At 48.2% G+C, this 22,403-nt stretch overlaps 1 protein-coding gene across 1 annotated transcript in view; it reads left to right on the plus strand.

Annotated features, from left to right (window-relative positions):
- BACE1 (beta-secretase 1) overlaps window positions 1-22,403 on the plus strand; it is a 117,832-nt gene that overhangs the window by 36,803 nt on the left and 58,626 nt on the right. Inside the window, exon 3 of the mRNA XM_078682280.1 lies at window positions 22,033-22,249. Within this exon, the coding sequence (XP_078538406.1) occupies window positions 22,033-22,249 (217 nt within the window). The remainder of the gene's footprint in view (window positions 1-22,032; window positions 22,250-22,403) is intronic.

Genomic DNA, 22,403 nt, shown 5'->3' on the forward strand with positions numbered 1-22,403 from the left:
AATTGGAATAGCCACTCTCTTGTCGACCCTCCTGACTGCTGCAATGGTATCTAAGATACTTGTACGAGAAAACGGAATAGATAAGGTGGATGTAATGCAGCGAAGAGGGTTTTTTTTTATAACTCAGTAATAATGCGGCGCTCTACCTAGTGTGTACGTCTCAAAGTATTGATAACTTGGTGGTGGTGTGGTGCGTAAAGAGCGAGCGGAGAAGCCCCTAACCGCTCAAAGGCGAAATTCAAAGAATCCCACTGAACTGAAGCACAGCGTTGCTCTCGCACACACAGAACACAGGGTTTCTCACTAGTAATTAATTAGTTTAAACACAACAACAGTATCATAAAAGGACAGATGCAGAATCCTGGAAATGTGTCTCAAGGCAGGTCGTTTTAATAAGTCCACAATCAGTCGACACGTGTTTCGTCGTGTGGGTGTAGTTCACAACGACTCTTCAGGGCTGATGACAGAAAAAAACGATATGTGTATAGATTTTGTTCAGAAATTGTTACAGCACTTAACCAAGTCAAAATAGTGGCTGTGTGTGACTGTTCAAAACCCCCATGCCGTGCCGTTCATCCCTTAGAGTTCAGAGTGTGAGAGGGTATTGAATGTGACTCAAGTGACTGTTTTAAGAGAAAGCGTTGAAGCTACATCTATACGTTCACATGATGACATGTCGTAAATCCTTATACATATTCTTAGATCATGTACCTCCACATATCCAGAAGTGGTAGGTGCTGTATACACAACAAACATTACAAGTAAATTGTATATCTTAATGTTAATAACGTCTCAGAGTAAGTGTATTTTAAATGATCTAGGTGGACCGCATGCAAGAGAACCGCTGCATGCAGAAGAATCCAAAAGGAAAGTAAACATCACTAGAAGTAGCAGTAAAAGGAAGAGAAAGCCTACCTTGTGGCTAGCCTGCACATATGCAAGTCTAGTAGAATAAATGCTCGTGTGGAAATCAATCTGTTAAAATAACATAACAGCAAAGCATAAGAAGACGGCAGGAGATTATTTACAAAGAGTCTCTTGTCATTGAGAAGAAAGGGGTCAAGAGTAAGGCTTACCAAAAGATCACTGGGAGTCGATAAGTTGTATGAGTTGTAAGGCAAGTGTGTGTGCAGGCTAGCCACAAGGTAGGCTTTCTCTTCCTTTTACCGCTACTTCTAGTGATGTTTACTTTCCTTTTGGATTCTTCTGCATGCACCGGTTCTCTTGCATGCGGTCCACCTAGATCATTTAAAATACACTTACTCTGAGACGTTATTAACATTAAGATATACAATTTACTTGTAATGTTTGTTGTGTATACAGCACCTACCACTTCTGGATATGTGGAGGTACATGATCTAAGAATATGTATAAGGATTTACGACATGTCATCATGTGAACGTATAGATGTAGCTTCAACGCTTTCTCTTAAAACAGTCACTTGAGTCACATTCAATACCCTCCCACACTCTGAACTCTAAGGGATGAACGGCACGGCATGGGGGTTTTGAACAGTCACACACAGCCACTATTTTGACTTGGTTAAGTGCTGTAACAATTTCTGAACAAAATCTATACACATATCGTTTTTTTCTGTCATCAGCCCTGAAGAGTCGTTGTGAACTACACCCACACAACGAAACACGTGTCGGCTGATTGTGGACTTATTAAAACGACCTGCCTTGAGACACATTTCCAGGATTCTGCATCTGTCCTTTTATGATACTGTTGTTGTGTTTAAACTAATTAATTACTAGTGAGAAACCCTGTGTTCTGTGTGTGCGAGAGCAACGCTGTGCTTCAGATAAGGTGGATGTAGTTGAAAAGAAAGAAGTCGGCAAGGGAGAAGAAAGCTCTTGCTCAATCAATAACCAAGAAGGCATATGACCAGGGATAGAGGAAAATCAAAGAGCCCCCTGAGAGGCTAAAAAGGCAACTTGATACTTCTCCCAGTCAGGAAAGTTACAACCACCCATATCATAAGATTTCCTTAAAAATTTATAAGCAATTCTAGCCCTCTTATCATTCCAGAGAAATTTAGAAGTAAGGGCATCCATCTCATGAAAAAAAGAAGAGGATAACTGCACAGGGAGCATAGAGGATACAAAATTTATGATAGGTGTTATCATCATTTTCAAAGTTTGGAGACGACCCCACCAGGGAATATGTTTAGGGGACCAGGTGTCCAAAAGATGTCTCACCTTAATTATAGTCTGAGCTTCGTTGTAAGCCACGGTATCTGAAAGGGCACTACAGAACCAAATCCCCAAATATTTAAGTTGTTTAGATTGCCATTTAAAGCCTGCGGAACCCATATGTGCGTGAAAACAATATGCATTTAGGGGGAACATTTCTGTCTTATCTCTATTGAGGGTATAGCCAGAAACACTAGAAAAAAGAGAAATGGTGTCGGAAATAGCGGGAATGGCCAACAAAATGTCATCATCTGCATTGGCAGCCGTCTTTATACAACGGGAACCAAAATGAAACCCCTTAATATATATGATTGATTGAGTCATAATAAAATTAGACAATAGTAAAGAGCAATTAGGAGCTGACATTTGCGAAGAGTGATCAGAAGTTGTAACAGCTGTAGACCAAAAAGTACTCAGCTCTTATGATTTTCAAAGCTAATCTCGAATTTTTTCCAGAACTTAAGTTTTTAAAATAAAGTTGTTTTCTATCTGAAATTAGGAGTTCTTTAGACATTGGAATTATAGCTGCTGTTTGATATGCATATTGTTTCCGTCTATCCTTACGTCACTTCCGTGAGTAAGCCTCATCTGCTCTACCTCACTACCATGTGAGGATTGTTCAGCGTCCTCCGACTTCACTGTTGCCCCCCAAGAAAAGGCCTCACTCTTCATTGAAAGTTTATGCCATCTAGGATGATATTGGCATTTCATTGACCTGCACAGTAATAGCGATCCCAAAAACCCCAGCGATATCAGCCAGTATTTTTTACAGGGGTTGCCCAGTAGTTCTGAGTCCCCAAGACCAAAGAACTCGCTTGACATGGTGTTAGACAGTGGTGCTATGTTTACTTTTTGGTATTCTAGTTATGGTTGGATGTCGTACTGGAGAGTGGTGCGGTGTAGGGTGCCATGACGTTTGGTTCCCCAAGGTAGAGACAGGAGTGTTGGGAGCCGTGATGCTGAGAGGCACAACGTTGGGTGTCGCGATGCAGAGTACTGTGATGTTTGGTTCTAGAATGTTGGTTGCTGTGGTGGTTATTTTTGGATTTTGGATGCTTAGCAAAATTTTGGAAGCGTCCGGACAACTGGAATGGTTTGCGTCTACAGTTCAACATATTGAAGATTACCCACTGCCAAATGCAAGGCTCTTGAATTCTGAGCCACTTCCAGAAATACATGATGTGCTAATTGGGTGACCGCTCAGCCCTCCACAGGGCTTGGTCGCCCCACTCACTGCTGCCGCTCCTGCCTGCCTTTGCTGCCTCCTGCCTGCAGATTCCTTCGCTCGCTGCCCGCTGCTCCTGGGAATTTCCCGCTGCTCCTGGGAATTGCCCGCTGCTTCTTGGAATTTCCCGCCGCTGCCTCCCTGCGGCCCGCCCCCCTGTGATTCCATTTGCCGCCCCGCTCCCGCCACCCAGCTGCTCCTCCCTCCCGGCTCCTTACTTAAGGGGACCGTAGGGGACCACAGAGTGTGACCGCTCAGCCCTCCACAGGGCTTGGTCGCCCCACTCACTGCTGCCGCTCCTGCCTGCCTTTGCCGCCTCCTGCCTGCAGATTCCTTCGCTCGCTGCCCGCTGCTCCTGAGAATTTCCCGCTGCGCCTGGGAATTTCCCGCTGCCCGCTGCTTCTTGGAATTTCCCGCCGCTGCCTCCCTGCGGCCCCGCCCTTCTGTGATTCCATTCGCCGCCCAGCTCCCGCTACCCAGCTGCTCCTCCCTCCCGGCTCCTTACTTATGACGCCCCCAGAGCGACCGCGCAGCGGACGCGCGCAGCGGGAGCACCGACGGAGCGCCGAAGGTGCGCCAAAGGTAAGCCCATCTGCGCCCGGCCCGCGCCCAGCGCCAGGACCCCTGGCCCTCCCCGCCGAGGCAAGACGACCCGACTGACCTACGACGCCGCCACTCTCAACGCACTCAATGCCGGCCGGACCCACGCCTGCTGCTGAGCCACCCCGAGACGCACCCACGGACCCTTCACCTGCTGCACCTGCAAGTTCACCTGCCTCCAAACCTGCCCCGCACCCGCCAAGACAAACACCAGCAGCAACCACCTCAAGTGCATCCTGATCAACACCCGCTCCGTCCACAGACAAGCCGTGGAACTCTGGAACCTCCTCGACGCTACATCACCGGACGTCGCCTTCCTCACGGAAACCTGGATGAACGCCTCCTCTGCATCCGACATCGCCATCGCCATCCCGGACGGGTACAAGATCATCAGGAGGGACCGCATCAACCAGACCGGAGGTGGCATCGCCATCGTCCACAGGAACACCATCCGCATCACGACCGACGCCAACGACTGCTTCGCCGCAGCCGAACATCTCCACTTCCAGATTCACCCCGACCCTAAGACGACCCTCAGAGGCACCCTCGTCTACAGACCCCAGGGACCACGCACACAATTCAGCGAAGACATCACAGACTTCATCAGCCCGCACGCCCTCTCCTCCACTGACTACATCCTACTCGGGGACCTCAACTTCCACCTGGAGAACAACAAGGACCCCAACACCACCGCCCTGCTGGAAAACCTCGCCAACCTCGGACTCAAGCAACTGGTCAACACCCCCACCCACTATGCTGGCCACTCGCTTGATCCCGTCTTCTCTTCCAGCAAGTACATCACCTTCAGCCACGCCACCGGACTCCACTGGACCGACCACAGCTGCGTCCACTTCAGCTTCAAAAGATCCACGACCCACCACCACCCGCAACAGGTACCTCACAGGAATTGGAGCAAGATCACCGCAGACCAGCTCACCACCTCCCTCAGCCAGAGCCCACCCGCCAACACAACGGACCCCAACGAAGCAGCCCGCAACTTCACACAGTGGCTGACCGCCTGCGCTGACGACCTCGCGCCACTAAAGAACCCTCCCAGCAGACCCAGAAGCAAGAAGGCATCCTGGTTCACCGACGACCTCAAAGACTCCAAGAATACCTGCCGCACCCTCGAGAAAGCCTGGCTCCTCGACCGGACCACCGACAACATGACCGCCCTCAAACACGCTACCCGCAAGCACCACCAGCTCATCCGCACCACCAAGAAGAAATCTCTGAAGGAACGACTGGACAACATCGCCCACGACAGCAAAGAGCTCTTCACTATCGTCAAGGAGTTCTCCAACCCCAGCACCGGCACCAACGACATCACTCCGTCACAAGACCTCTACGACTCCCTCGCCTCGTTCTTCCACCGCAAGATCGCCGACATCCACAACAGCTTCGGCGCCCCACCCACGCACCCAACCGTCGAACCAACGCCCCCCACCGCCACCCTTCGCGCCTGGACCACGGTGACCACCGAAGACACAGCCCGCACGATGAACACCATCCTCTCCGGATCACCGACCGACCCCTGCCCACACCACGTCTTCAACAAGGCCGACTCCACCATCGCAACCCAACTCCGGAACATCATCAACGCCTCCTTCAACACCGCCACCTTCCCGGAGAGCTGGAAGCACGCCGAGATCAGCGCCCTCCTGAAGAAACCTACAGCGGACCCCACCGATCTCAAAAACTTCCGCCCCATCTCGCTCCTCCCTTTTCCTGCTAAAGTCATCGAGAAGATCGTCAACAGACAGCTGACCGCCTTCCTCGAGACGCACGGATCCCTCGACCCCTCACAGTCCGGCTTCAGAGCCAACCACAGCACCGAGACCACCCTCATCGCAGCCACCGACGACATCCGGACCCTGCTCGACAAGGGGGAAACAGTGGCCCTGATCCTCCTGGACCTCTCCGCTGCGTTCGACACGGTCTGCCACCGCACACTAGTCCAGCGCCTCAGCAACATCGGTATCCAAGAGAAGGCACTGGAGTGGATCATCTCGTTCTTCGCCGGAAGAACACAAAGAGTCCGCCTCCCCCCGTTTCGCTCCGAGGCCACCGAAGTCATCTGCGGCGTCCCGCAAGGATCTTCACTCAGCCCCACCCTCTTCAACATCTACATGAAACCTCTCGCAGCCATCGCACGCCAGCACAACCTAAACATCATCTCTTACGCCGACGACACCCAGCTGATCCTCTCCCTCACCAGAGACCCCGACACCGCCAGAACCTGCCTACACGAAGGGATGAAAGACGTCGCCGAGTGGATGAAGGACAGCCGCCTGAAACTGAACTTGGACAAGACGGAAGTCCTCATCCTGGGATCTTCGCCCTCCGCCTGGGACGACTCCTGGTGGCCCCCAGCCCTGGGCACCGCACCCAAGCCAACCGACCACGCACGCAACCTGGGCTTCATCCTGGACCCCTCCCTCTCGATGACCAGACAAGTCAACGCCGTCTCCTCATCGTGCTTCAACACCCTGCGTATGCTTCGCAAGATCTTCCGCTGGATCCCGACCGAGACCAGGAACACTGTCACCCAGGCACTCGTCACCAGCCGACTGGACTACGGAAACGCCCTCTACGCCGGAACCACAGCCAAGCTACAGAAAAGACTCCAGCGCATCCAGAACGCCGCCGCCCGACTCATCCTGGATGTCCCCCGACGCAGCCACATCTCCAGCCACCTGAGGAACCTGCACTGGCTCCCCGTCGACAAGAGGATCACGTTCCGGCTCCTCACCCACGCACACAAGTCTCTCCACGACCTGGGCCCCAAGTACCTCAACGACTGCCTGACCTTCTACTCGCCCACCCGCCAGCTACGGTCCACCAGCCTCGCCCTCGCAGCCGTACCACGCATCCGAAGAGCCACCGCTGGAGGAAGATCCTTCTCTTACCTGGCTGCCAAGACTTGGAACTCCCTCCCCATCCACCTTCGGCTGACCCAGGACCATCTCGCCTTCAGGAAACAACTCAAGACCTGGCTGTTCGAGCAGTAGCATACCCCTCCCCCCAAGCGCCTTGAGACCCTCCCGGGTGAGTAGTGCGCTATACAAATGGCATGATTGATTGATTGATTGGACCTGGTGTCTACCACCTAAGGCTGCCACTAGAGATGCAGCGATGGAAGGCCGCTATCTCGCTTGTGGATGCTGTGGCAGGAGGCCGCAGCATTGTGGAGCCTGGATGACATGGTGGACTGTAGTTGTACCACTAGATGACATAGGCACTCCTCTTGGTACCGGAGAGACTGCCTAGCCAACGGTGGTGGCCGGCATAGCTCGCAGGTGGCGGGGCGGTGGGGGGGGAAGGGAGTAGCACGCTTGTGTGCACACTATATTTTTAAAAAAAACATACCTTGCCGCCAGTCCCGCGTCTCTGCTCCTGCTCTCCTTGTCTTCAAACAAGAAGCACAGCCAGGTCCCTCTGACCAATCACAACGCTGTAATGCAGTGTGGTGATTGGTAAGCACCCAGGCTCCCCTGACCAATCACAGCGCTGTAATGCAGCCTGCATGGAGAACAGGGAAAGTGCGCATGACTGGTGTGGGTGGCCCGAGAGGGCCGACCAAACAGGCATTGTGCACTTTGGAGTGGGTAAACCACTCCTTCCCTGCTCCGAGAGCAGAGCAGGCCCACCAGCCCGCCCGCAAAGCAGCACGAAGAATACAATGATAATAACTCAAAGTTATTATCATTTTATGTTTCGTTCTTTGCACTGCTCAAAAGCAGTGGGGCGACGCTCCGAGCTGCCACTGCTAGCCAACACCCCTGCATTTCTTATGAAATGCACTAATGCAAGAAATCTTCTCCAAGGGCTCCAAACAATATTGCTACAGAGGAGTTGGCCTAACGGCTAGGGAAGTCGACCTCGGAGTCCCACGAAAGTGCGCATGACTGGTGTGGGTGGCCTGAGAGGGCCGACCAAACAGGCATTGTGCACTTTGGAGTGGGTAAACCACTCCTTCCCTGCTCCGAGAGCAGAGCAGGCCCACCAGCCCGCCCGCAAAGCAGCACGAAGAATACAATGATAATAACTCAAAGTTATTATCATTTTATGTTTCGTTCTTTGCACTGCTCAAAAGCAGTGGGGCGACGCTCCGAGCTGCCACTGCTAGCCAACACCCCTGCATTTCTTATGCAATGCACTAATGCAAGAAATCTTCTCCAAGGGCTCCAAACAATATTGCTACAGAGGAGTTGGCCTAACGGCTAGGGAAGTCGACCTCGGAGTCTTAGCAGGGATGCACAACATCCTGTGATTCTGGGCAAATCACTTTCTTTCCCCATGCCTAACAAAAATGAATGTGTACTTATGTAACGCAACTGGTGCTTGTGTCAAGTGCTCTGATAGCCGATAACTTCGGGTCAAGTTCACGCTATATAAAACACCGTAAAAATATATATATATTATGTCAGAGAGGCCATTTAGGGTGTCTACGATTGACTGGCCAACTGGATTCTCTATATTGCTACCCAGCCCTAATCTACATGAACACTTTCAAGGCTGCACATTTTGCATGGTTTTCTGTTGGTAAATTTCGGTGAAATAAATAGCTTATTCTTTGTGGAGGTACTTTGAAAGATACCCACAGATCAGAATAATGGTATGAACCCATGTCTCACTCAAATCCCATTTATGTGTCCTTATTTTGCCATGTGGGGGGGGGGGGGCTCTTAAAGGGGCGTGGCCGATGTAATTAAGGGCATGACTTAAAAACACATAAGCTAAAAATCTGAGCTTAGCATAGGATGCCGCCGAACTGGTAAATTTGCTGTTACTGTCATTGCATCGAGATATATAATACAAGTAACACTACACCTACAACAAGCCAGGACTCTTGGCTTTTTCAATGGTTGTTAGTTTCATATGATAAATAAGCAATATTTGTGGATTAATTGTATAAAATATTGGACTGTGAAAGAACTATAACGAGTCTCTTAAAAGTTACATCAAAAGCTGTGAATGGCGGCACTACTGCAGAGTTACGATTTTTTTTTCACCCTGAGGGTGAGGGCAAAAATGGGCCCGATAAGGACCCGTCTCAGCGCCTGCTTTTTAGAACTGCTGGTGCTGAGTATGGGCAGAACCCGGCCCACTTGAAGCCCTAGACTCTGATATTGACCAGTGGTCAGTTAGGCGACGCCTGGTCTTGCTCCAAATATGCGCCTCTCTTTTTTTTTAAAATCCAAATCCAAGTTAGGTGAGCCCACACCGGCCTGCTTACAGGCGCGCAACGCCCATTGGACTCAAAGGGCTTCAGCCTCCCCCTCCCCCCAGGGGCGGCCTTAGGCATGTGCAAGCTGTGCACCTGCACAGGGCCACCAAACCCCAGGGCCACCACGCCAATATATATCCTTAATATAATAATCCTCTGAGGATGGATACATATTTGCGTGGCGGCCCCTGGCAGGGATTTGGTGGCCTCCGGCTCTGTTCCACTACCAAACACCCTGACCCCGCCCCCCCCCCCCCCCCCACTTGAAGAATCAGCCCCCCCGAAATGTTTTCTTAGCCTCCCCCCCCCCCCGAAATTTGACTCCAGATGAAGCGCCTCTGCCTGCTTATGATATCCTGAGGAATTAAAAAGGCCCTCCCTCCCTCTCCAGAGATCCCTTATTCTCATCGGAGTGGATTAGTCATTCCAGCTGCGGAGTGAGAGCCCCCACCGCCTCCCGCCCCTGCACTTATGATTGTGTGAAAATGTGTCTGCCAGAAAGACACCACGGGTGGGAAATCCCAGCAGTTTGTTGCTGCGTTAGGTGCTATATGACAAGATGGAAGTACTGACACCCAGAGACGAGGATGTGGGGCAGCTGCAAATTGAATTCAGTTTAGCAGGTGCCAAAGGGCAAAATTAAGAACGCGTTAATTTAACAATCCACAATATAAATTCACAAGTATTTCATTTTACTTTTTCACAGCAAATGCAGATTTCATAACCTTGTTTGTTTTCCACCGACTGCCCATTTAACGTTACCAAGTTTGCGCTTGGATGTTGGATCGCTGCACCTCAAGCGCAGTAATTTACTCATAAGATAAACACCTGAGCCCTTAGGGGTCCAACTAGAACTTCGGAGGGGGGCTAATTGGTCAGCCAATTGAGGTTGGCCTAGCATTTAAAGGCAATGGGGCAGAGCTATTCTTAGAGCCAGTACAGGACATTACCGTGATATTTATAGTGGCGGCTCCTCCGCTAAGGCAGAGAAGCGTCACCCCACTTCTCTTAAGCAGGAAAAATAAAATGATAATAACGTAGTTATTATCATTTTATTTTCCGCAGGTTCGGGGCAGGGTTAGGGCGGTGCCGGTGGCACAGGGGGAGGAGTGGTTTGCACACTCCAAGTACATATGACTGCTTGACCAGCCGTCTTGTTCCGGCCAAACAGTCATGTGCACTTTGCATGTTCCCCACTAGGCTGCATTACACAGTCTGGTGGGGAGTATGCCAAGGCCCCCAGACCCTACCTGAGCGCCGGTCCACGGCGCTCAGACCAATCACAACGCTGCATTGATGCTTTGTGATTGGGTTGGGGGTGGGGGCGATCATAACGCTGCATTACAGCATTGTGATTGGCTTTGGGGAGCCTGGGTGTTTTCTGGTTCCAGGACTGCAAGAGAAGTGGAGAAGAGACACGGGCTGCAGAAGAAGTATGTTTTTTTTCTGTCAACAGTCACCCCTCCTGCCCCCGCACCTCCACCCTCATTCCCTGCCAGCCGCTGCAGGTGATAAAGTGTATTTAACATACTGGTCAAACCTGATCTGATGTATATATTTGTTATTTGCGCCTAGATGAAAGTCAGCGCAGTGCTGTACATGGTCAAAGGCAAGCATAGCGAGTCAGAGGAGAGGAAGCGGATTGTGGATGGTTAATGCATTGTGAGGTGGTGTTCTTTAAAGAGGTGAGGGTTCTAGTCTTTCTGAAATTGGAGAGTCGTTGGGGCAGTCCTGATAGATATGGAGATGTTGCTTCAGATCCTGGGTCATAGATCGAAAAGACCCGCTGTCTTGTTTTTTCTTTTTACCCTTCTCAGCCTGCAGTTTGATGGTGTCCTGGCTGCAGGTGTGCCCAGATCAGCCAGAGATGATGAGCGTGTCTGTAAGACAGTGGGTATGCTGGTTGTGACAGCTTTGTAAATGTTGCAGCTGGTTGTGAAGATGGTGCGGGCCAGCAAGGGGGGGCCAATGGAGTTCCATCAGGAAAGCGGTGATGCGATCATATTTCCTCAGGCCATAGATGAGACGTGCTGCAGCATGTAGGATGCCTCTAAAGGGTGCCAGTGTGGAGCCTGGGAGGCCACAGGGTAAGGCATTATCACTATCCAGATGGGAGTATAAGAGAGGCTTGAATAGCCGTCCTGAAGGAAGAAATGTTTCTCTCTTTTTAGAAGAGAGAGCTGGTAACAAGCCGTTTTTACGTTTTTTTGGCTGTGTGTTCCTAGAGGGTGAGATTGGTGGCCAGGGTGGATGCAATTGACTAAGCATTCAGTGAACGTTGGGGTTCGAAGCCACAAAGGTTCAAATAATTTAGACAGGAATGTACGGTATCTTGTTTATTTTTCTCGGCAAATGACAGCAATTCTGTTTTGGTTGGGTTGAGCTTCAGGTAGGCAGTGGACATCCAGGTCTGCATGATTTAAAAGCAGTGCTTCAGGCATTGGTTGTCTGAAGCAGAGGAAACTCTCAAGTAGAATTGAGTATCATCAGCATATTGGTGAATCTTGATGCTGTTATCTGTGAGTAGAGCAACAGGTGGCTCCATGTATCGGTTGAAGATCACAGGAGACTGTATGGTTCCCTGGGGACTCCACAGGTGAAAAGGATCTTTTGTGACCTGCATGTGCCCATGTGAACAAAGTGGTGTTTGTTGGAAAGACGGGTGGAGACCCAGTGAAGGTCATTGCCAGTGAATCCCAATCCAGATTCTAGGGTGCCTAGGTGATGAAGGCAGCTGAGAGGTCCAGTAATATTTGAAGGCCGTGGGCGTTGTCTATGATGTGTAGGAAGCAATTTCCATGCCGCAGTGTGATCTGAAGTCAGACTGGTAGTCATACAGGAGATGGTTAGCATTGATGTGCTCTTAGAGTTGAATGTAGACTGCTTTTTCGTTTGATCTTGCCAATGAAAAATAGCTGAATGATGGAGTAGGTAGATGTGGCCAGTCTTTAGAGCTTCTGTGATGTTGCCTTAAGGTAGGATGGCATTGGCAATGGTAAATAAGGGTACGAGAGCATCTCCAAAGAGAGCTTTGATAAAGGACGGTGGTAAGATATAATCTTCATAAGAAGTGGCTTTGAGTGAGTTGGATATGCCAGCAAGATCTGGGGGAGATAGGGCTGTGAAAGCTAGCCATTTCGGGATTCTATGAGAAAGAGCGATTAAGGAGAGGAATAGGTGAGGCCGGCAGGCGATTGTTGCAGTGAATAATTGTCTTAAACAGAGTTCTACTTCTCTTGGTGGCTTTATTGATGGTGCTGGTATGGCACTTTACTTTGGCCGATGAGATGAGCTGTCTACGTGTTGAGCAGAGGTACTTCACTACCAAGAGATTCTCAGGAGTTGATTTTTTCTTTTATTTTCTTTCCTTCTGTGGAAGGATCACTTATTCTCCGAAAGATCTTTGCACTTGCATGTTGTAATAAAGGCGTTTACATATTCACATAGCATTCCAAAAATTGTTGAAGATGTTTAGAAGGGTCTTGGCATTGAAAGTAGAGTTGATAGGGTGAGAGATGAGTTCAAGCATTATGTTGTCTATTGAGAAGTCCTTGAAGGATCTGAAGGTTTGATCTTCTCTTTTGAGTTGACCTTGATTTGTTGGTAAGACACTAAGCTTGGAAACAGGGACGGCAAAGTGGTCAGTCCAGTCCAGTGGTATGTGTGATTTGCACCGGATTGTTGGGGATGTTGAGAAGACAAGGTCAACGAAGCAACCGTTGGAGTATGTTGGGTGTGTGACATCCTGTACCACGTTCAGTGTAACAAAGAGGTTGAAGAAGGTGACCCTTGTTTTTTTTATCCTGTGTAGTCTGGGAAGTTGAAGTCACCCAAGAGCATGGTGTAGGCATGTCGGATGGGCAAGGTGGTAAGGAGATGTGAAAATTCATCAATGAAGTCCTTGTTTTGTCCGTGAGGCCTGTAGATGCGATGAAAGGTGGAGGTCTGAGTTGCAAAAAGTGGGTAATGGCATATTAGCACCTCCATTAAATTGTGTTACTTGCTTGCCGCAGGTGCAGGACCAGGAGGACTTATGGTTGACAGTGAGAGCCCCTCCCCTACAATGTGTGCCGTCCACTTGATGGATGCTATAGCCTGTGGGAAGGAGTATGTCTAGAAGGTGCAGGTGTAAAACATGGTTCTGTGACGAAGAGGGCACCAAGCTTGTGATAGGTGATAAGGTCTGCAGAGTTTGGTGCATGGAGTACTACAGAGAGTGCATTGATGAGCATGAGTTGGAATGTGTGTTTTGTAGTTTGAGGGTGTGTGGTAGTTAGTGGTATGTGTATAAGGTTGGTCCATGTGTGTTTTGTAAATGCTGTGTGAGTACCGGGGTGGTTTACATCTGGGTGTGATTATGGGATTTGGCAGTATAAGTTTGTTGGCCAGGCAAATATTTGCCTCCTATCTTATAATTTCAGTGGAACCGGGGTTTGGGCCCTAACAGGCAATACCCTTGTCTATGACCATCCTTTGTTGGAGACTCCTGTGTGACAGGTTGCTCTGAAGAGTTGATACAGGCAGAGAAAAGGCAGGAAGGGATGTCATTCCTGTGAAGGTGGATGATGAGAAATGCAGTGGTGTGCAGTGATGTCCCTTCATATTCATATGGCTGATTGGGAATTCAGTGGTATCACTTCCTGTGCAGATGGATGATGTGGAAAAATAGGATTACAACAAACATGTGTTAGTGGATTCTAAAATAGTGATAGTCACTGACAGGGATCTTTACAAAGAGGAATGAGTAATCTGACAAATTAAAATAGCTTCTGCATATTTCATTACAAATCATTTTAGAACCAGTTTTTCCAAAGCTATTTCAAGGTAACAGCCCTTTTGCCAATTCGTTCTGTGAAATGATAGTGAGCTCATGAAATAGTTTTAATTCCATCTTCATAAAGATTTTCCTGCTTGTCCTTTGCCCTTGGGCACGTTTTCAGTCTGCTTATCGGGATGTGGCAACATATGCTTGTTTGATGCCGCACATATGCATAAGTCTCAAAATATTGAGCTTAGTGGGTAACACCTAATCAATGTGTTTGATTCGTAATGCATCTTCTATTCCTCCTGAGGTTGAATGAGTGTCAATCAGTTGCCAGTATTACTACTTGTGAATTACTCTGCCAGGAATCTGCGCTGTCGTAAACCAAAATAAAATAGCACTTCACATTGATCAGTTCTCATATGCTATAAACGTGAAGTATGCCACGGGCATGAAGAAATGGCAAAAAAGGTAGATGCCTTGAAATACCTTTGCAGTGAATGGTATTCTAGTATGCAAAGGATACAAATATTCTTGCAAGATCCAGAATATGCTAAATGGGTGGGTAGTAGTTTACGTCCTGCAAACAGTTCACACCACAGAAACTGAAATTGTGCCTCTTCATAGCATATGTTACAGTAACCAAAAGACATGCTTTAATTTCTGAAACCATCAGCACATAAAGTTTCAAATCCATCAAAATATCAATGTTGTTTTTAAATCCTTCAGGAGTAATGTGCAGTGTAAAATGCAACGTGTGTTACAACTTTCTCCAAAATTCTTTTGAGAAGAATATCAATCTCTATATTGGTTGTTCCTAGAGGTGTATACCAACTATAGCAATTAGCCAGGCATAGGCAGAGAAAGGGACAACCTTTAATAGAAGAGAGACACCATGCAGACAACATGATTACCAGTTTGTCATTAGTTTTCATTGTGCAATACGTTTGTATTGGTAGCTTAATATATCCAGTATCAGAGTAATGCTGCCTTTGACAGACCCAGTCTTAGGTTGACAGTGAATAATGTTTCATAAACATTTTGCTGCCAAACTACACTAGTTTGAAGAGGCAGGACACAGCCAAGCAATGCCTACACAAGGGGAGTGCGGGTATGCTTCCTCCGCCTAAACACCATTCCAGAGGAAAAACACAGAAGACATATGTTAAAGCAAATTCTACACCTGTGTAACAATACGGAGAAACTGATCATAGAAGCATTTGCTTTGGGATGCAGAGGCATGCGTCTGGTTAGACATAAATTACATGCTCAGGCTTCGCATAGCTGTGCTAGCTCTGTCTACACAGAGGTCAGGTGCCACTCACCTGAGTTGTCCCGCAGGTGACAATGCTTCACCACCAAAGGACAGGAGCCACAACATACTATTTTAGCTTGATTTCTTTTAAAGTAGTCCCCAGCCCTTTATGAATGTATTGCAAACATATTTAAGCAAAATATGTGTTGAGTTGTTACTTTTAAAGAACAGTGAACACCCTAAGACATCTTGGTGCTGAACTACATCATCAGAAAAGTTATGAAGATAATCAATAAAATAGATGAATTTTAGTAGCCTCCCTAAACATAGAATGATCCTCTATTTTACACAGGCAAAGACAATGTGCATTCCAAACAGAGGTAGCAACAGGAAAGAAGGCACATATCAGAGCCATGACATGGTAGATACGGGTGGGGAAAATGTTAGGTGGCCACTAGACTCAGGAAGAAAGCTCCCTGTGTGTCAGGCTGTGCTGTGTGTTGAGAAAAAGGTCCATCTTTGAGAAAAAAGGTCCATCGTGCAAAGAAGGTTGCTGAGTGGGTACTTTGATAATGTTGCCTGCTCAGCCAGCCTGCAGCTGCTCTCACAGCTCAGAAATCTCTTCCAGGCAGGTGGGAATCTCTAAAACAGGTCTGGCGGCCCTCCTTCTGAGGGGTGGAGGCCATGGATTTAATCAGTGAGCAGATCTGTGGACTGTCCAGCAGGTTCTAATGTCCACCTAAGCAAAAGGTTGCAAGGTTATATTAGGCTGGGCATTGGACAAATAAGGCGTGTCTGGTTGTCTTTGTGTATCATTATTATCTAGGTGTGATCTTGATGATCTCATTAGCTATATTCTATTAAGTTATCCTAGTGCAAGAGCCAAGACTGAACTGGTGACTGCAAGAAAATGGACAGAATGGATGGGTTCTACCACTCTCGCAACCACACACATACACACCTCACTCCCCAACCCTTCTTCCTCTGATTATAATATGGAATGGAATTGTATTGTCAGGAAAAGACAGAGCTGGCGATTCAGTAGAGGCTTTGAAGTTACAGCAGCTGGAAAAATGGGCAAACTAGGTGGGCTTGGTGGCCACAAACTGAGACTAATACATTGTAAGCTACGTACCTGTATGGATTGCATCATGATAGAAGCACAAAGACAGACTTGGGGACTAAGGCCATGGTTCCAAGTTATGTAAAATTTGGGTGAAAATTAGTACACATTGTAACTACTACTACCCTGGTGTGGGGTATTTAATGGGTAACATAACTAACTTCTCCTGAGTTCTTCACCTCAGAATGAAGCGTCACAAGTGGTATTGGTGTTTACCATACCAATTACTGCATGCTTTGCATGTGTATTTTAACACTTTTTATCTTGATAGAATTCATCAGGTTTTTTCATGTGAAACCTGTAACGAGAAAAACGCAGATTTTAATAACTCATGCACAAATCAAGGTCCCGATTTCTGTGTGACCACCTGGATTCCCTCCATTGTGGTCGCTCACCCTGCACTCGGCTTGCACTTCGGAGGCTTCTCTCCCAGCTGCCTGCCTGTCCTGAGACCTGCTGCCTGCCTGCCCTGACACAGCGCATTGCGCAATCTATAGCGCTTGGTATCGTTATTAATCAATTTCAAAGCGCTGTTTATGTGACATTGTATGCACGCGCTATCGGTCTACTTAGCATTTAATTTATTTGCATACCTAGCATTGTAGTGCGGCTAAGAAGCGTGACTATTTACTTTATTAGGGAACCTCACTCGAACTCGAAGTCCAGCCCTGCACCAGTTTCGATTTTGAGAGCGAGCGGCCATCTTATTGTTTATTTTCTTGTGCCCGTGGCTCCTCCCCGCTCCCCGCCTCCCAGCTGACCCTCCCACGCTCCGCCCCCTCCACTATCCATTTATAGCAGATGTTCCAACGCGCAGCGTCCACGCGCTGCGGCCGCGCCGAAGGTGCGCCAAAGGTAAGCCCGTCTGCGCCCGTCCGCGCCTGGACCGCGACCAGCGCCAGACCCCCTGCCCTATGCCGCTCCCAACCCCCCAGAGTAACTTATGATGCCGCTACTCTCCTCGCCTTCAACGCAGGACGCACCCCACTATGCTGCGTAGCTACCCCAGGACGTACCCACGGCCCATTCTCCTGCCTCTCCTGTAAGTTCAACTGCGTCAGGACCCTCACCAAACACACTTCCTCCACACTCAGCTCCGAACCCAACGACTTGAAATGCATCCTACTGAACACCCGCTCGGTCCACAGACACGCAACCGAACTCTGGGACCTAATCGACACTGTGTCACCTGACATCGCCTTCCTCACTGAAACTTGGATGAACGCATCTTCTGCCCCCGACATCGCCATAGCCATACCGGACACTTACAAGATCATTCGAAAAGACCGCACCATTAAAAAAACTGGAGGAGGCATCGCCATTGTCCATAGAAACACCATCAAAATTACAACCAGCTCAGACGACAATCTTGCAACCGCCGAACACCTCCACTTTCAGATCCACACCGACCCCAGGACCACCCTTAGAGGAACCCTCATCTACAGGCCCCCAGGCACCCGATCTCAATTCAGCGACGACATCACTGACTTCGTCAGCCCGCACGCCCTCGCCTCCGAAAACTACATTCTTCTAGGAGACCTCAACTACCACCTTGACAACATTCTCGACAACAACACCACCACCCTCCTGGACAACCTGTCCAATCTCGGACTCAATCAACTTGTTGACACCCCCACTCACACAGCCGGACACACGCTCGACCCTATATTCACCTCCAGCAAGCACATCTCCTTCGATCACACTACAGCTCTCCACTGGACGGATCACAGCTGTGTTCACTTCAGCTACAAAACAACCCTGACCCACAACCGTCCACAACCCATTCCCCGAAGAAAATGGAACAAAATCACCACCGACCAACTCCTCGCATCCCTCAGCCAAAACACTCCCACCCTAACAACGGACCCAGACCAAGCGGCCACAAACCTCAGGCAATGGATTACACACAGTGCGGACGAACTAGCACCCCTGAAAAAACACCAGTTGAAATCATTCAGCAAAAAGGCTCCCTGGTTCAATGATGACCTTAAAAAATCCAAGAAGACATGCCGCACCCTGGAGAAGAATTGGAGAAAAGAACCAACCTCAGACAACATGACCTCCCTCAAGACAGCCACCCGCAAACACCACCAACTGATTCGAGCCGCCAAGAAATCAGCATTTAAGGACCGTCTCGACAACAATTCTCATAACAGCAAGGAACTCTTCAATATCGTCAAAGAATTCACCAACCCACCCGCAGCATCCAACGACATCACTAACTCCCAAGACCTCTGCAATGCGCTATCCTCCTTCTTCTACAACAAAATTGCCGACATCCACAACAGCTTCAAGAACACTCCCAATGACCAACTCACCCCACCCCCTTCTGATCCCACCCCTCCAACTAACTACCTCAATTCCTGGAACCCAATCACCATTGAAGATACCATTCGCCTCATGAACTCAATCCACTCGGGCTCACCTTCTGACCCCTGCCCCCACTACATCTTCAACAAAGCTGACTCCATCATCGCTCCCCAACTCCGCGATGTCATCAACTGCTCCTTCAACTCAGCCACCTTTCCAGAAACATGGAAACACGCCGAACTCAGCGCCCTTCTGAAAAAACCAACAGCAGACCCCTCAGAACTGAAAAACTACCGACCCATCTCCCTTCTCCCTTTCCCGGCCAAAGTCATCGAGAAAGCCGTCAACAGCCAACTCGCAGCCTTCCTTGAATCCAACAACTCCCTGGATCCCTCACAGAACGGCTTTCGAGCCAAACACAGCACCGAGACCGCCCTCATTGCGGCGACCGACGACATCCGCGCACTCCTGGACAACGGTGAAACAGTGGCCCTCATTCTTCTCGACCTCTCCGCCGCCTTCGACACTGTCTGTCACAACACCCTCATACAACGCCTCAACAACATCGGCATACAAGGAAAAGCCTTGGACTGGATCATCTCGTTCCTAGCCGGGAGAACACAGAGAGTCCGACTCCCCCCTTTCTACTCAGAGCCCACCGAAGTCATCTGCGGCGTACCTCAAGGCTCCTCACTCAGTCCCACCCTCTTCAACGTCTACATGAGTCCCCTCGCCTCCATCGCACGTCGACACAACCTCAACATCATCTCCTACGCCGACGACACCCAGCTGATACTTTCACTCACCAAAGACCCCAACACCGCCAAGGACAACCTTCACGAAGGTATGAAAGAAGTAGCCGATTGGATGAAACAGAGCCGCTTAAAACTCAACTCAGACAAAACTGAGGTGCTCATCCTTGGATCCTCCCCCTCCGCTTGGGACGACTCTTGGTGACCTTCCGCTTTGGGATCAGCGCCCACACCCACTGACCATGCACGTAACCTTGGCTTCATTCTAGACTCCTCTCTCTCAATGTCCAGACAAGTCAACGCCGTATCGTCCTCCTGCTTCAACGTCCTTCGCATTCTCAAAAAGATCTTCCGCTGGATCCCCCTCGAGCCAAAGAAAGACTGTCACCCATGCACTGGTCACGAGTCGACTGGACTATGGCAACACTATCTACGCCGGAATTACAACAAAATTGCAGAAAAAGCTCCAGCGCATCCAAAACGCATCAGCGAGACTCATATTAGACATCCCGCGCCAAGAGCACATCACCGGTCACTTAAAAAACCTCCACTGGCTTCCCGTCAACAAAAGAATTACTTTCCGCCTTCTTACCCACACACACAAGGCCCTTTATAATCTAGGACCAGAATGCCTCAACTCCCGACTGTCCTTCTACTATCCCACCCGGCAACTAAGATCATCCATTCAAGCCCTCGCCGCAGTCCCGCGCATCCGAAAAACCACCATGGGTGGCAGATCCTTCTCCTTCCTGGCTGCCAATACCTGGAACTCACTCCCCACCCACCTCCGCCTTACTCAGAATCACATCTCCTTCAGAAAAGAACTGAAAACTTGGCTATTCGATAAACAATGAACCCCTCCCTCTAGCGCCTTGAGACCCTCTGGGTGAGTAGTGCGCTTTATAAATGCCTGAACTTGAACTTGAACTTGTTCAAAACTTCCATTTGAACATGAATTACGGATTAGGGGGCACTCAAAACAAATTTACTCAATCTCCCCTAATATATTCACAATAGTCTATTGATTTCCATATCTCTTCCTAATTGGGTAAATGTCATAGTTTCTTTTAAGACTGCACACAGCCAATGCGTTTTGTTCAATGAATTTCTTCAGGGCTGTAAACGACTTGATTATATACAAACTGTAAATATAAATTTGTAAAAAAAAAAAAACTATCACAAGCAAAATACTTAAATATACAGTTAAAAAGTTGGGTCATACAACCGTAAGTTGTTCTTACTATGTTAGTACAGGGGAGGAATTTGAGTTATACACATGAGGGAAACTATGCACGTGGAAGAATTACTTGAAACACTTTGTAATTTTATTGCTCATCTCTGTTTCCCACCTGCCCCCCCCTTTCTTTAATGTAGGTTAGGAGCAAGAATATGTATGGTACTCAATGATAAGAATATTTTTTTAAAACTCACACCCTTGTATTTTCATAACTATGTGTTACGATTTGAGTGTATGTAGCTCACTGAAAGTGTAATTGGCATTCCTAGTTTACTAAGGCAGTGGATTATAATGGACCTCAGGTTGGAGATATGACTCAACTTCTAACTGTATATTTATATATTTTGCTTGTGATGGAAGCCAAATGCTTCAAGTCTAAAATCATACTCGAGAGACTTCCTTAGAGGTTTGCTGTTTCCTCAGTCCTACTCTTTGGTATCTTTCCTTCTTATGTACTGACAACTTTAGTCTACATTGACATATAGATTTGTAGATATTCGTTAATGGTGAAATCCCCGGGCCTATGCAGCCTCTTCATTCCACTGCCCACTGTACCCTCTCTAATCAGGCCAAAGCTGTGTCTTTATTAAGCTTTGTCTACCGCAGGCCTCTTCCACTGGATGTCTTTTACATCCATTTAGCACTTTTTCTGTAAAGAAGACATAACTCTACAGTCTTGGTATGCAACACCCTGGAATTTGTTTACTTCTGGCACTGCATTTTCTTTTTGCCAGAGGTATTTCAGTGTCTGTCCTACTCCTCCCTTGTCACTCATTAAATTTATTTATGTGCAAGATATTTAAAGGTTTGTTTTGCTTCTCCCTCTTACTTCTGTAAAGTTAGTTACATATTTAGGTTTAACTCACTTTCGTTTATTTCATTTTGTATTAACATCATGTCTTGCTATACTCAGAGTCTGTCAAACAAAGTAACTTAGAATAACATCAACTCAGGCTTTTCTCCCACCCCACTTACACCATCAGTATACTAGCTACATATTTAGACGCCTTTCTCCTGTACTGTAGACATAGCGAGGATATTTTTAAATGTCTCTTTTATATCTGTTTCCTTCCTCCCTTCTGATCTCTAATTATATCTGTAGATTATGTAGATATCTTCTCTAGCACCCCTCTCCCTCCAGACTATGCCATTTTATATTCTTGCATTTTCCCTATTTTCAATTCTTTTACTCCTCTTGTGCATCTTGATAGCTTTCCTCAGGGCTGTGTCTAACAACTTTTCTGAATCCCATTGGATAAATGTTCTGTAGAATTGTATTACCTTTTACTCGTGGGAAACAAAGTGAAATAACATTGATGATCCTGATGTTTGCTTTCCTGTAGGTCAAGCACATACCGCGACCTGAGGAAGGGTGTCTATGTGCCCTACACGCAGGGCAAGTGGGAAGGGGACCTGGGCACAGACCTGGTTTCTATCCCTCATGGCCCCAACGTCACGGTGAGGGCCAACATTGCAGCCATCACTGAATCCGACAAGTTCTTCATCAACGGCTCCAACTGGGAAGGAATTCTAGGACTGGCCTATGCAGAGATCGCCAGGGTGAGTGCTATGGGAGGGTGTTTTAGCATCGACAGCAGTAACTAAAGCACATTCTTTTGGTAGTTTCTGGTAAATCATGCCTCATCTTCTAAATGGTTGCTCTCGTCACTTAAGGGGTCAAGGAAGAATGCCTTAAGAGGTTTCCTCAGTCCCT

Source organism: Lissotriton helveticus, chromosome 3_1 (assembly GCF_964261635.1).
Source record: "Lissotriton helveticus chromosome 3_1, aLisHel1.1, whole genome shotgun sequence".
Taxonomy (NCBI): domain Eukaryota; kingdom Metazoa; phylum Chordata; class Amphibia; order Caudata; family Salamandridae; genus Lissotriton; species Lissotriton helveticus.